This window comes from Toxotes jaculatrix, chromosome 9 (genome assembly GCF_017976425.1).
Source record: "Toxotes jaculatrix isolate fToxJac2 chromosome 9, fToxJac2.pri, whole genome shotgun sequence".
Classification (NCBI taxonomy): Eukaryota; Metazoa; Chordata; class Actinopteri; family Toxotidae; genus Toxotes; species Toxotes jaculatrix.
The window spans coordinates 2133895-2146881 of record NC_054402.1 but is presented as its reverse complement, the minus strand read 5'-3'; the positions used below and the strand labels follow the sequence as shown (position 1 = coordinate 2146881).

The window sequence follows — 12987 nt, the reverse complement described above, 5'->3', positions numbered from 1 at the left end:
GAGTGAAACATGATTGTCGCATTAAAACGGGCAGTGGGGGAGGGAGAGCTGAAGGGGGTGTGGGGGTGGGGGTGTGGGGGTTTACAGGGGGTTACTGTGAAAACATGATCGGCCAATTGATTCCTAACAGATACGTTTGTCTTATTCTTGAGGGTCACAGACGAACCTGAGAGAATCAGCAGATCTCCGGTCACAAGGTGAGTAAACATTTACGTTCTTTTCAACTTCGACAACCAATCACGTGTCAGCCAGTAAATCGGCCAGGCAGGTACATGAAAAGCTAAGAAGCAGTGTCACTGTTACTCTGCGCAGTTTGCCCAGCAGAGGGCGCCAAGAGGATCATTTCTCAGATGCCTCTCTTACTATTATTCCTGTTCTCTGTTCTTTTAAAACAAATCTGAGGGATCTGCATCAACATTGTTAGTATATAGTACGTTAAAGGGATTACTCTCAGTCTGTCTTTATCTTTTGTTCATTGGTTTTTTATGGTACTTAAAAGACACTAACAACCTTTAGTTTAGTGTTACGTTTTGTGTGTTGTTCATGAGAATGTTCTTGTAGTAAAGTCTGACTGAAGAAAACTCAGTGTTAATTAATCTCTAAGGAACATTTAGAAAGATGTTGTATACTGTATGCAAAGACTTAGATACTGTCATACAAGGTTTAAGCAGTATATGTAAATTGCAAACGGAGAAATGCTGTGTTCACACTGCAGCTGTAGGTGTTCTCACTCTGATCTTTTTGAAACCATCGAACTCCAGATGATAGAAGTGGTATTGATCTCCTGTGTTTTCATCTGTCTCACACTGTATTTGAGGGTGATCAGTCTCAGCTCATCAGTGTGTTACTAAAAGTCTTGTGTACTTCCTCTCAGCCTCAGCGGCTCCAGCCCAGTGTCAGTCTGAGATTAAAAACGGCAGGTAAACCAGCAGCACCAGGGTAACGTTAGCTAGCAGACTGTGGTGTGGCCGTAGATGATGAGCATGGCTCCCTGTGGTAGACGATCCTTTGGTGTACGGTTTAAGAAAAGAAAGAAATAATAATAATTTTCGTTATGTGTTTGTTTACGTGTGTGATTCTATAAAAATGTTAATCTTACAAGAAAAAACAATCCATTAAAAACAGTGATTGGTCTTTTAGCCGTATATCCACAGTAGAAGGATTAAAACATGTCTGTGACGTAGGTGGCAAAATGTCAGAATCCAACGTTGTGTGGTATTAATTCTTTTTCTTCTGCTCCCCTTTCCCTAACATCAATACATTCACACTCAAACATGCATACATTCACTTGCCTTCATTCTCCATCTCACACAAATGAACGCACACTCCTCTGTCCTTAAATCTGTTTGTCCACGCTCCCTCATTTAAATCTAAACTCCTTTTTTTTTTTTTTTTTTTTTTGCTGTCCCAACCTTTAATCCTGTCGCCTATGAAAACATCCCGTATCGACCTCATTCTGTACCTGCTGCTTTAAACCTTCATACATTTCCTGCATCGCCTTTCCCCCCTCCCCTCGCCGCCCCTCTCCCTTCTTCCAGTCGCCATCTATCTGGGCATCAGAAAGCGGCCGAGCCCCGGACCCCCCGATGCGGCTGGGATGTGAGGGTGCGGAGCCCTCGTGACCCGGCCGAGGTAGTGCTAGCGCTGCGCGAGGCAGCGCAGGGCTGCGGCTGCCAGGTCCACCTGGCCGGGCCTTTCCTCCTGTCCTGCACCCACGGAGCGGCTGGTGCCCGGGTGGCTTTCGAGGCCGAGGTCTGCCAGCTGCCCAGCGGGCTGGGCCAGAGCAGCGGTGTGAGGTTCAAGCGCCTGTGGGGGGCACCGCTAGCCTTTAGAGACATCGCCACCAAAGTGTCCAAGGAGTTGGAGCTCTGAGGGTGACAGGAGGCGAGGGAGAGTGATGATGGGCAGGACAGGTTGATGAATGAGGAGGGATGAGGAGGAGGAACATCGAGGCAGACATCATCGCCTCCTCCTCTTCCTCCCTGTGCTCCATCTCATCTGATGCAGCTAGCGATGCCTCGCCTCCACCAAAGACCCTCTTCCTCTGATGCCACCAATCACAGCCAGACAGACGGACGCACAGACACAGATAGGTCATCATAAGTCTGCCGATGGCAGACTTATGATGACCCTTGACCTTGGAGCTGTCATTGACCCACAACCCCTGCTTGAAACACACCACCACCTCCATATTATGTGAGCTCGTGGAGTCAGACTGTTATTTTGTGTTTGATAATTTCATATTTGATGATGATGAGGATGGTGTTGCTGAGAATGATGAAGACTGATAAGTTGTTGTTGTTGACATTGTCCCTCCTATTGTACCATATTTGTCATCATTCCTTTTTAAAGAGCTGCTATTTAAAGAAATGTTTTTATTTTCTGTTTATTAAGTTTATTTTCTTTCTTTAATGCTTTTTAAATGGGCAGAAGCAGACGTCACATATTGAAGGAGTGAGGGCGCAGTCTGACCTCTGACCTCTGACCTCCGGCCTCCGGAGACATGCAGAAAAGCAGAGACTTGTGACAGACTGAATGAAGCACCATGGCCTCTCTGGCCATCCACTGACAAAGCCCGTTTTACTGCTCAGTTGGGATTTTGATGTTTCCTGTCACCGGTGTCTCCGGTGATGTTGTCCTCTCTGCCAGTTGTCCACACTGTACTGGTACCTGGCAGGTGAGCTGCTTACAGACAAGCAAAGCTGCCTATAATACCTGAGCCGTGGTGAAATGTTGTACTCAGTAACTCGATCGTTTGAGCTCAGGCTCTCCTCCTTACAAAATACTCAGCTTCGACCAATCAGTGTTTTCTTCCTTTCTACCTTTCGAGCAAATTTCCTTTCCACAAAGAGAAAATTGGCTTTGTGTTTGATTTCTGAGTTTTTAACCTGGAGCTGGACGTGTGCAAGCAAAAAGAGCCACCTTACATCATCATACCTAAAAATAAAATAAAGTCTCCTCACAGCCAGTGGAGTTTATTTACATTAGATCTTATTTAATTAATATCAGCTCAAGTACATGAAGTCAAATTATCATTTAGCTAATCTGCTTTTTTTTCCAGCACATATCGAATGTTTTCATTCATCTGTGCCACAAATACTTAAAAATCAAAGTTTATCAGCTGATACAACTGGTACGTTTGATTACTGCTCAAATTTCATGATGGCAACGTAACAACTTAACACAGTGTGACAGAGAAAGAAAAACTAATTTTCACTCACGTTCCCACGAGGCAGATGCAGACAAAACAATGAAAACCTGAGCCAACAGGAAGAAAAATACTTTCTTCTTTTCTCTTTTTTTAAACAGCACCTTCACGTTTGTTCTTCATCTTCATTTTCCCCACACGCGATCACTGCAGCTCGTGCTGGTTTATAGAAAACGCAGGGTTTTAGTGACATGCAGTTATTCTGGTAGCACTTTGACATGACTTTACTGTTTCACCTGTCGGGATGCCATCACCATCTCTTTGCTCAGGTGTAGTGCAATGCAGCCACAAAGCCAAGAGTTGAGACTTGAAAAAGCATTGATGAAGATTTCATAGGGCTCCTTGTTTGGTTTATTTTTTTCATTTTTGATAACATTGTACTGTTCCGGCAGAGTTTTTAATTAATCTGTATTTTTCTTTTATTAAATTGTTTTTGTTTTTTTTTTAAATCACATCGTTTCACATATTTAACAGAAGTGAATAACTGACACTGAACGCCTTCCTTTCCTCTGTGTACATGCACCTCACAACAACGGCATCATTCACGTTCCAGCCGGAGTCACGACTCACTGCTTTCTGTTTTCTTTCGTCCACACGTCGCATTTGTTTTGTGTTTTTTAACCCCAGCGACACTTTTGATATATAAACTGTAGATTGTTTCCCTCTGTCGACCAATCAGGCTGCAACACTGATGAGAGGTCTACGACTGTTGACCAATCAGATCCCATCATTGCTGTAAGCGGTGTACGACTGTTATCTAATCAGACTGCTGCCTCTTCCGGCCGGTGTGTAATTGAAGCGCGTGCAGTGATGAGGCAGCGGTTTAAAGACCAGAATGTGACTTTGAATGAGCTTTAAAGAATTTGGTTCTTAAGTTTTTGTTTTGTTTTTAGAAACACAATTTGTTGCTCATCACATAACAAACCAACCAAGATTCAGCTAAAACGCACAGAGTCCACCAAGTGCTACATCCGTCATGTGCTGCTGCATCGACACTGACGACTCCAAAATCAAAAGGTTGTTGTGCTCGTATTGTGACTCTTTAAGGCCAAGCAGTTCTAACATGTTCTTTCAAAGTATGCAGCATCTAACAAAACACCGATACGCAAACGGAAAAAGTTGGATGTTACGGCAGATTTGTGACCCTTACGGCTGTAAGGTCCTCGTGTTTACCTGTCCCATGGGAGATTTCAGCCGCAGCACGTGTCCAATCACTGTCTGAAAATGTGAAGCTGTGACTTAGGGCTACTTTTTGCAAGTTGTTTGTTTTTTTTTTTTGTGTACAACTGGGCCTCACTCTCTGAACCTGTTCTATAGATACAGTTAGGGCCACGCTTTAAGGCTACAGTTGTGTTGTATAGTGTGTTTGAAGCTGTCGCTGTTATCAACAAAACTTAACTTATGGGCTGAAATTACAGAAATGATCGACCTGCAATCCTGCATGTCTCCTAGGAAATAATGTGTGACACAGAAATAAAGACTTTCAACCTCTTTCATATTTTTTGTCAGTTTTTGTTCTCAGTGATAGATTTAATGTCTTTAATGTGGCGTCCCGCCAGTTTCTTTGTGATATCACTGACTTTTCTGTTGTTTACTTTTTCTCTTATTGAAATGTACTGTATCGGTTCATATAAGCAAAACTGCACCTATCACTGTCAATCTGTTATGAGTACTTACTAAATATCCACGTGTTTGTTTCCCATAAAGAAAACATGAGGTGGGAGGTTTGATTGTTACATGGGGCGTAGTTTAATTGTCCAGTTATATTTTACAACCAAAAAAAAAAAATTTCTTTTGGTGTGTACATACATAGCCACGACCAGACTATGCATGGATTGATCCCAGGATGTTACAGAGAAGATGGGGCGAGAGATGATCAAAGTGACAGGAACTTAGAAAGAGGAGCCAAAGAAAAAGTGGGACAGGAAAAGATGAGTAAGGTTAACAGAAGTAAGCAAGAAAGGAAGGAGCAGAGAGAAAAGTGGAGTGTTTCCCTGACAGAAAGAAGTAAGCAGGAAGTAGCCAGTTGGCCAAAACCAGTAAGATAACGTCACAACAAGGCTACCCGTTCATTTTTTTTTTTTTTGTAAAATAAAAAAAACAAACACAGACAGTCATTCAGTCACTGGTTGTCTGTCCACTTTACTTCTGGGCGGGGATCATGCCATCAATGGACTCTCCCTTCTCCAGCTTCTTCTCCATCTCAACCATCAGCTTGACACCGTCAACCACCAGCTGGACCTGCTCCACCTCGGAGGAGCCCAGACGGTCAGCGTTGGAGATGTCGAACACACCACCCACGGAGGCTGTGTCCACACCACCTGGAGGGAGAAGAACGGGAGGAGAATAAATCCACTGTGGAGAGCGGCAGTAGGAGGAGAAATGTACTTTTTTTTTTATTCCAGTACCTGTGCCACGCTTCTGCAGACGCAGCCTGGTCAGGATCTCCTCAAACTTGGCGTGTGTGCTGAGCTTGGGCAGCTTGACGTGCACGCCGCCACGCAGGCCAGTTCCCAGGTTGGAGGGGCAGGTCAGGATGTAGCCCAGGTGCTCGTTCCACATGAAGCCGTGGTTATGCTTCTTGAAGATCTCCTCAATCTGACCGGCAGAGAGGAAAGTGGAATACAAAATACATTAGTATTCAAATATAACTTTGCGTTTATGTGAAAGACTGCATGGATGCTTTTGTGTGATACCTTCTGCAGGCCAACGCAGAAACGTCTGAAGACCTCCTTCATGTTGCCTCCCTTCTGCATGGAGATGACACGCAGGTGATCCTCCTCGTTCACCCAGACCAGGAAGGTCTTGTTGTCGTTGTGCCTTTAGGAAGAAAATCCAGGTCAGTTTATTACATTCAGGACAACGCCAATAATTTGTAATCAGATCTGTTTCATTTCCATTCTGTGTGTCTGTGCTTCTCACCAGATGCCTCTGCCGTCGGGCCAGTCACGGGCCATGCCAGCGCAGGTCAGCAGGGGGGACACGGGCTTGTCGAACAGGAAGTGATCGGCGATCAGCTGCTCCTGCTCAGCGTCGGTCATGCCTTCCAGGGGGTAGTACTTTCCCTTGAACTCACCCTCCAGGCTGGACAGGGCTGAGAGGGAAGAACCAAAGAAGGTGGACAGACGAAAGGAGTCAGTCTCTGACAGTTACATCCTACAATCTCCAAATATTTCTGTTGTTGTTGTGTAAAAACAAATTGGCATTATTGTCATTAGTTTGACATTCACCCTCAATGGACAGCTTCTCAATGGCTCTGCGCTCTCCACGGCTGTTGTGGGGGGGCAGGGTGAATCCCTTGATGCTGCGGCCAGTGCGAACACGGCTGGACAGCACATAGTTGGGGTCCAGGTCATCACCACCCTGAGAGAAGAAGGCAGGACAGGAAAACACGACAGACATGTTACGGCTGTTTTTAAACTCGCTTGTTTCCCTGAAATTTTGTAAAAACTGATCTAAACTCTCCTCTCTCCTCACCTTCAGGTTCTCGAAGTTCAGGTCGGTCTTGTGCTTGTCGGTGGGCTTGTATCCACCGTGACGGTCGGAGATGACGGGGTCCAGCAGATCCTTGAAGACCTCATAGGACTCCTCATCACCAGCAACGCAGCCCACGGTCATGATGAAGGGGTGACCTTGGGAACAACAGGGAGGATGAGGAAGATGGTGTCTTTCCAGCTAGTTTGTATGTATGTGTCCAGTGAGTGTGTTTTTTTTCCTGTACCACTCTGGGACCAGGAACTCTTGGACATATATGATAACGGGGGACAATGGAAAACTCTCATGTCACGTTACACTGTAGGTACAAATAGATGCTAGCATAGTTTGATGTAGAGGAAATTCCTAAACATAACGTATTGATATAGTGTTTGCTTCAGTTAATTCACGTGTACTGAAGCTATAGCTTTGCTGGTGTGAGTTAATCTCTGCGCTGATGACTCGCTCTTTCTTACCAGGGTTGTCAACACCGGTCTGGATGACGTCATCCAGGGTGAAGCCGCTGGGGGTGGACTTGCTCCTCAGCTTTCCATAGATCTCCTTTGTCAGCACCTACAGCAGATGACACACAGTGCAGGTGAGTGATTATACAGTCACATGACTTTGTCACGTGACAGCAGAGTATCTTAGTCCTCGCAAAACGTTACTCCAAAAGCACCATGCATGAAAATATTCATGCTTCAAGTGACTTGTTTCACCTGAGGTATGTTTAGAACTGTCCACAGAAAAGTCTCCAGCCTTGCTATAAAGCACAGTGTCAGAATAAGCTGAGCTGAAGTTCTACCTTGGCCATGTGGTTGTTGTGCAGGGACAGATCGGGGTACTCCTCGTCCACGGAGAACTTCATTTTGTAGTCGTTGTGGCAGTTCTTCGCCATGGCTGCGACTCTTACTACGTCTGAGAGGAGACAACAAAAAGAGGGGAGGAGGTGTAGTTTTTCAGAATCTGCAGTACTCGTGGAGTCATTTTAGTTGTATGCAGGACCATGCAGTATTCAGTCAGAAGAATATTATAGAAGCAGACCAAAAAAAAGGGATTTTACAGATTTACTAGCAACAAGATGTATTTTGTAAAATGCATATATCAGGTGTCACGATGTTTTTTTGCAGTAATGTAACAGAGGAACCTGAAACACCAGGCAGTGACCTGATGAATACCATATTTCTTTTCTGGCATTTCTCCAAGTTTTTCAAGAGCCTTGTCCACGAGTCTTCTGGTGAAAAGGAGACACCTTCTCATTCTGTCTGCACCTTTCTGTCTCTCTTTCTCTTTCCACTGTCTCTCTTCCTCTTCTCTGAGTTAGCCGTGCTGTCTACATACTCCTTCTGGCCTCTGACTGCCTCACCACCTGCCCCTCCCCACCTCCCCTTCACAGTAAAGACTATTAATAGTGTAACTGCCCACCCCCCCACCTTGTCATACACCCCTCCCATTTCTGTGGGGAGCAACAGGCTCCAACAACATTATGATGAATGGTTTTCTCTCCACTCTCACTCTGTTCACCCTCAGACTAACTAAGTGGTCGAGCTACTGTGCAATGCTAAAGGTTGCAGGGTTACTTTGGTAAGAGAAGCAGTAAACTTTTGAATGACATCAGGTTTTAAGACTGAAAATAAAAAAAATGTCTACTGCTAAAAAATGCTAATAGCTGTTGTAGAAATAACTTCTCTCGTCTCATTGTTTTGAGGCATAGTTGTGTTTCTTTTATTTGCTTTTCATTTAATAGAAGCAAAAGCAGGATTTATACTGCACTTTGTTCATACTTTTCCTTTTTGCACACTGTACTGGTCAGAACACCCTGATTTTGCTGCACATGGCTATGCAATGACAATAAAGTCTATTCTATTCTATTCTATTCTATTCTAATCCTTCAAGTTTTAAATGAAAGGAGAAAACTCCTTGTAAGAGGAAATAGACAAAGTATTAAATTATTTTTGGATATTCTCACTCAAACATTCACACATTTTCTGTTACATACATTTTATGATTTAATGATCCAGTGCCTAAGCACTAGTTACTTTAACCCAACTGTCCGAATACAAAGCTGGAATCAACAGAGCTGCAGCCACAGAATCGTAGACGTGTGGGATCAGGAACAGATTTACAACTACTCGCCATCTTTCTCAATCTGTTTCCAAATTCATCTCTCTCTCTCTCTCTCTCTCTCTCCCTCCCTCCCTCCTTCCCTCCCTCTCTCCCTCCCTCTCTCTCTGTCAGAGGTCAAAACTCAGTTGCGTCAGTTGCTCGGGTTTGAAGTTGACTGATGACACCTGGTACACTGAAAGGTCAAAGCATGTGTGCCTCACAGATGGCCCCACGTGTTCCATGACCAAATCAAGAGCTCCTGAACTATTCAAAGACACACCTCAAGCCTGCCCTGCTAGCGTCAGCAACAGCTGATAGATGGTCACAACTGTTTCAGTGCCACTGCCATATACTTAATGATCCTTACATCAGCAGACTAGTTCTACTCACATCCAAGAAACCAAGTGCGTAAAGTCTTTAACAAAAAAAAAACTCAACATGCACAAAAATGAAGTAGATTTTAGTAGTTTCCATATGAGGAAAACATTTTACAATGCTTCAGAAAAAATCCGTTACAAAAATGGCAGAAGAGAAAAAGTTCATAGCTCCAGAGTTTTGCAGTGGAGGAATCTGTCTGACAGATATTTGTTTAAAAAGGTTTCCTCCTCTCAGAGCGGTTTTGTTTTCTGGAGGTTTGGTCAGGGAGAAGTTTTAGTCCATACTTAAATGGAAAAATCACCACAATCTTTCCCATGGATTTATCAAAAATTCTGACTAAAGCATTATTTTGCTTTTTTTTTTTACCTGCTTAGGAGAAAAGAAAGAGGAAACAGATCCCGGGATCAGATCCTGTCCACCAAATGTAGGGATTGCCCAACTCTGCCAGGTGATGGACCTGAGCCTTTATACTCAGACCTCTGCCCTTATTGGCTGACTGGGCTTGGGGTCCCCTCATTTGATTGGTCACAGGGGGTTTTCTGTGCCCGGGTGAGTTTCTAAAAGGCAAGAACGAACATCACACAACACTCGAGACGAGAGACAAGGCAACAGCTGCAGACACCCGGTCCAACCTTTCACTGCGCGCCTGCTCGTAGCGGCTCGATAGGAGGCTGAAGCACAGTCGTAAGTGTACTGTGGTGAAAAGAAATTCACACGTAGACAACGGCTCTTTGTCATGTAAAAGATGGAGGGAATGTTATAGTATAGATATAATACAAGAGTTCAGTATCTTCAGCATGTTAATATGACATCACATGCAAATTTTCACAAACCCCACCCCTCCCCCAGCACCTGCTGTCCTAGCTTTTTGGCCACATCTTATGAAAGAAGCACTTGGCGAGGTTTCTAACAGGCACTTAGTCTAGGCGTGCATCCGTGCACACGCACTGCACTGAATCTCTGCTCCGTGTTTCATAAGTGTCCCCGTGTGAGTCGATGAAGCAGAGTAACTGGAGTTTTGTCTGTCCTCATATTTAGGAGTTAAAATAACCACTTTGATTTAGATGACATCACAGTAATATTCAGGATTACAGGTTGTATTTCATTGCGCTGTGGCCCTCTCACCGACCACTTTGCTAAGCGGAGGTTTCTGCATACGTGAGTTTAGGATGTGTTGCTGCTCCGTGTGTGAACTGTCATGTAATGATGCACATTGACAGGCTGTCCAAACTCAGGATATGTGACAAGTCAGAGGAAGGAAAACGTAAATTTCAGTGTCTTTTTGTGTCTGTATCAAAACGTCAGTGTGTTTTTACGTGAAGAGCTTCTCTGCACACACTTGAGTGTGTGTGTCCTGTGATGTTAGTGCTTTGTATCCAGTGTAAAAGGTCGTTAGTCAAGTCTGACGGTTGCGCTCACAGTCAGACAGTCGAGCTTTTACTGTACGAGTGCCAGCACCATTACCCCTCATCAGTAATCTACCCACTGACAGATATTAAATCACACACACATCATGTGACAGAGCAGAGGCTGTGGGGTGGAGCCGAGAGACACAGTGACGCAAACAGCAGCTTCACATAAGATCCAGGTTTCCCCAAAACACAACAGAGAACTGGAGGTCGCACGTTTCATGTTCTGTAGATTTCAGATTTCATGTTTCATAACAGCTCATGCTGGTTTTTGAATGAACTTTCAGATCAAGTTCCAATAGACAACTGATGTCTTTTATTTATGTGCCACACAGAAAGAAATTTTAGACTGTGACTGATTTTGAATGTTCACAGTAGCGTACTCTTCAGCAGTATCCTTCCTGAGCGTCTGCAGGTGACTGTTGTGTTCACGAGCTCCGAGTCCGAGTTCCTTTGCTCTAAATCAACTCTTGGGCTCCGGTTTCACAGCTGTGGCCTGACCATCCACAGACATGACTGTCCAAATTAGTCTTTCTCCATGTTGTTGCATGTTGCTCACCCACCGTGAACACACTCACATATGAATGAGCACACAAACGCCCACCCACTTATTACCACAACAGCTAGTCACAGAGTGTTAAAGTAAAATGGCAAAAATTTAAGCTTTGTCTTAAAAAGATTTTCATGATATTATTGACAATGAACATGATAATAGTTGTAGCAGCATGAAAGTGTGTAGAAACCGTTTTACTACATCCTTTACCACAAACCCCCATCAACAAAAGGTCACGCTGACTGACGTGCGATATGTGCTGTGTGCGTCTTCTGCCCATTCAGACCAGTTAGTTCTGTAGCTCGTATGCCACTGTGGCACAGATCCAGTATCCCAGTTTAGACTGTCACTGTATCCCCCAGTCCTCCCCCACCTCCCACCACCTCCCCAGCACACACCCATACCACTCACCCACCACAGAGCCAAACAGCCCCCGAACCCTGCAGCTGCCCCGCGGAAACAGGCACCAAGGACAGTAATGTAACCAGGAACACTGTGTGAATAATTTTTAATGATTCGAATCTGAATCTCATGAACAGAACGTGCAAAAAAAATCTGTCGAGTTAATCTGTGGGCTCACTGTTTGTGTGAGAATATGTTGTTAGAAAAGACACAGTTCTGATCCATGTCAGGCAGAATGGTTTGTTTGTTTGTGTGTGTGCATGTGCAATCTGTGTGTGAGAAAGCATATATACATACTGAATTCAAGAGCTTTCTGAAGTTTGAAGCTTTAGAGATGTTAATCTAAACGCTAAGCTGCTGCCTGTGACTTCATTTTAGTATCACGTTTTTCAGGTTGCTGGTTTGTGTTGTGTTGTTTGTGTTTTACTGTTGGTTTGTATCAGTTATCCCGTCTGATTCCTAGAAAACATTTGAAGTAGTAAGGCAGGAGTCACTGAGACACTTAAATACAGTATTATATAAACCTGGTTTGAGCTGGCGTGCAGTCTGAATTACAGATTCTTATTCACAGTAAAGGCCTCAGGGAGCAGGCGAGGGTTACATGCATTCACACGTTCACACATGGGTGTTGCCAGGAACAACTGGCAGTCCCAGCCACTGACGCACATTTGTGATGTTTCTATCTGCATCATACAGCGTCTTATAGCTCTTAATTTTGTCTTCGTCTTTCCTGGACTGAGAGAGTGAAAGAAGATGGAAAAGTGGTTTGATGTGAAACCTAAAGATGTAACAACAAACTGACCTGAGCTCAATGTGTTTTAAAATAAACCTGATAAAAAAAAACATGTCATAACTCCAAACATAAAGAAAATGCTTCCTCAAGTCAAAGGCAGTTTAATCTGAAAGAGACTGCAGGTCTCTGGAAGCCGCAGCCAGGATCTAGGACGCTCACGCCTTCTTTGGATTCCTCAGATTGGACCTGGACTGAGCCAGAGCAGGAAAAATCATGTTAGCAGTTGGAAGAACCCACAAATAAACTCAGGCATTTGTAAGATGACTCTGTTAACATGTGTGCATGTTAAGTCTGACACACAGGGAAAAGTGCTGGAATGGCATGAGCAGGGCTGAATGCAGAGGAGGGGCGGCGTCTGGGCCAATGAGATGTCAGGTTCTGTGCTTGCTTGTAGATAAAAGTACATACTGCTTATTATTATATGAAAGGGCTGCTGTTCATGATCACATGTCCCTTGTATGTTCTAGGTTTAGGTTGTTAAAACACACGGTCAGATCTCTGGTCTAGAAAAAGTCCACCCTGGCTGAGTTGTGCCTGCAGAAGGAAGGACGCTGGTGACTCTCCTCTAAAGAGAGAAGCTAAGGTTTGTCCAAATAATTCTTCCTATTCATGGAACCTAGTTTTGAGTTTCTATGGTTTCTTGTGTGTTAGTTGCGAAGGTGAC

General features: G+C 44.2%; 2 protein-coding genes across 4 annotated transcripts in view; one reads left to right on the top strand and one right to left on the bottom strand.

Moving 5' to 3' along the window:
* Window positions 1–4761, top strand: part of mark4b (MAP/microtubule affinity-regulating kinase 4b) — a 37520-nt gene extending 32759 nt beyond the window's left edge. Inside the window, exons 16-17 of one of the 2 annotated variants that reach the window (XM_041046345.1) lie at window positions 153–197; window positions 1539–4761. In XM_041046345.1, the coding sequence (XP_040902279.1) occupies window positions 153–197; window positions 1539–1872 (379 nt within the window). In that variant the 3' untranslated portion in view covers window positions 1873–4761. The remainder of the gene's footprint in view (window positions 1–152; window positions 198–1538) is intronic. The other variant, XM_041046346.1, reaches the window with a different exon arrangement.
* A 172-nt stretch (window positions 4762–4933) lies between these two features.
* On the bottom strand, window positions 4934–9688 carry ckmb (creatine kinase, muscle b). Of its 2 annotated transcripts, XM_041046348.1 has the most exons (9): window positions 9533–9688; window positions 7488–7600; window positions 7159–7255; window positions 6686–6840; window positions 6439–6571; window positions 6131–6302; window positions 5905–6028; window positions 5617–5806; window positions 4934–5529 (listed from the first exon to the last, which is right to left on the bottom strand). In XM_041046348.1, the coding sequence occupies exons 2-9, from the start codon at window positions 7578–7580 to the stop codon at window positions 5351–5353; spliced, it is 1143 nt and encodes a 380-aa protein (XP_040902282.1). In that variant the 5' UTR covers window positions 7581–7600; window positions 9533–9688; the 3' UTR covers window positions 4934–5350. The 2 variants fall into 2 exon arrangements, with proteins under 2 accessions (XP_040902282.1, XP_040902281.1); XM_041046347.1 differs by having other exon boundaries at window positions 6439–6840.
* Window positions 9689–12987: the final 3299 nt, after the last annotated feature.

Bases quoted from the DNA above. Each gene is read 5' to 3' on its own strand.
- ckmb (XM_041046347.1), bottom strand. From the start codon at position 7,580: ATGGCGAAGAACTGCCACAACGACTACAAAATGAAGTTCTCCGTGGAC. The intron at 6,841-7,158 runs GTAAGAAAGAGC...GTTGTTCCCAAG, and splicing joins GACCGGTGTTGACAACCCTG to GTCACCCCTTCATCATGACC. The intron at 6,029-6,130 runs GTGAGAAGCACA...TTCTTCCTAAAG, and splicing joins CCCGACGGCAGAGGCATCTG to GCACAACGACAACAAGACCT.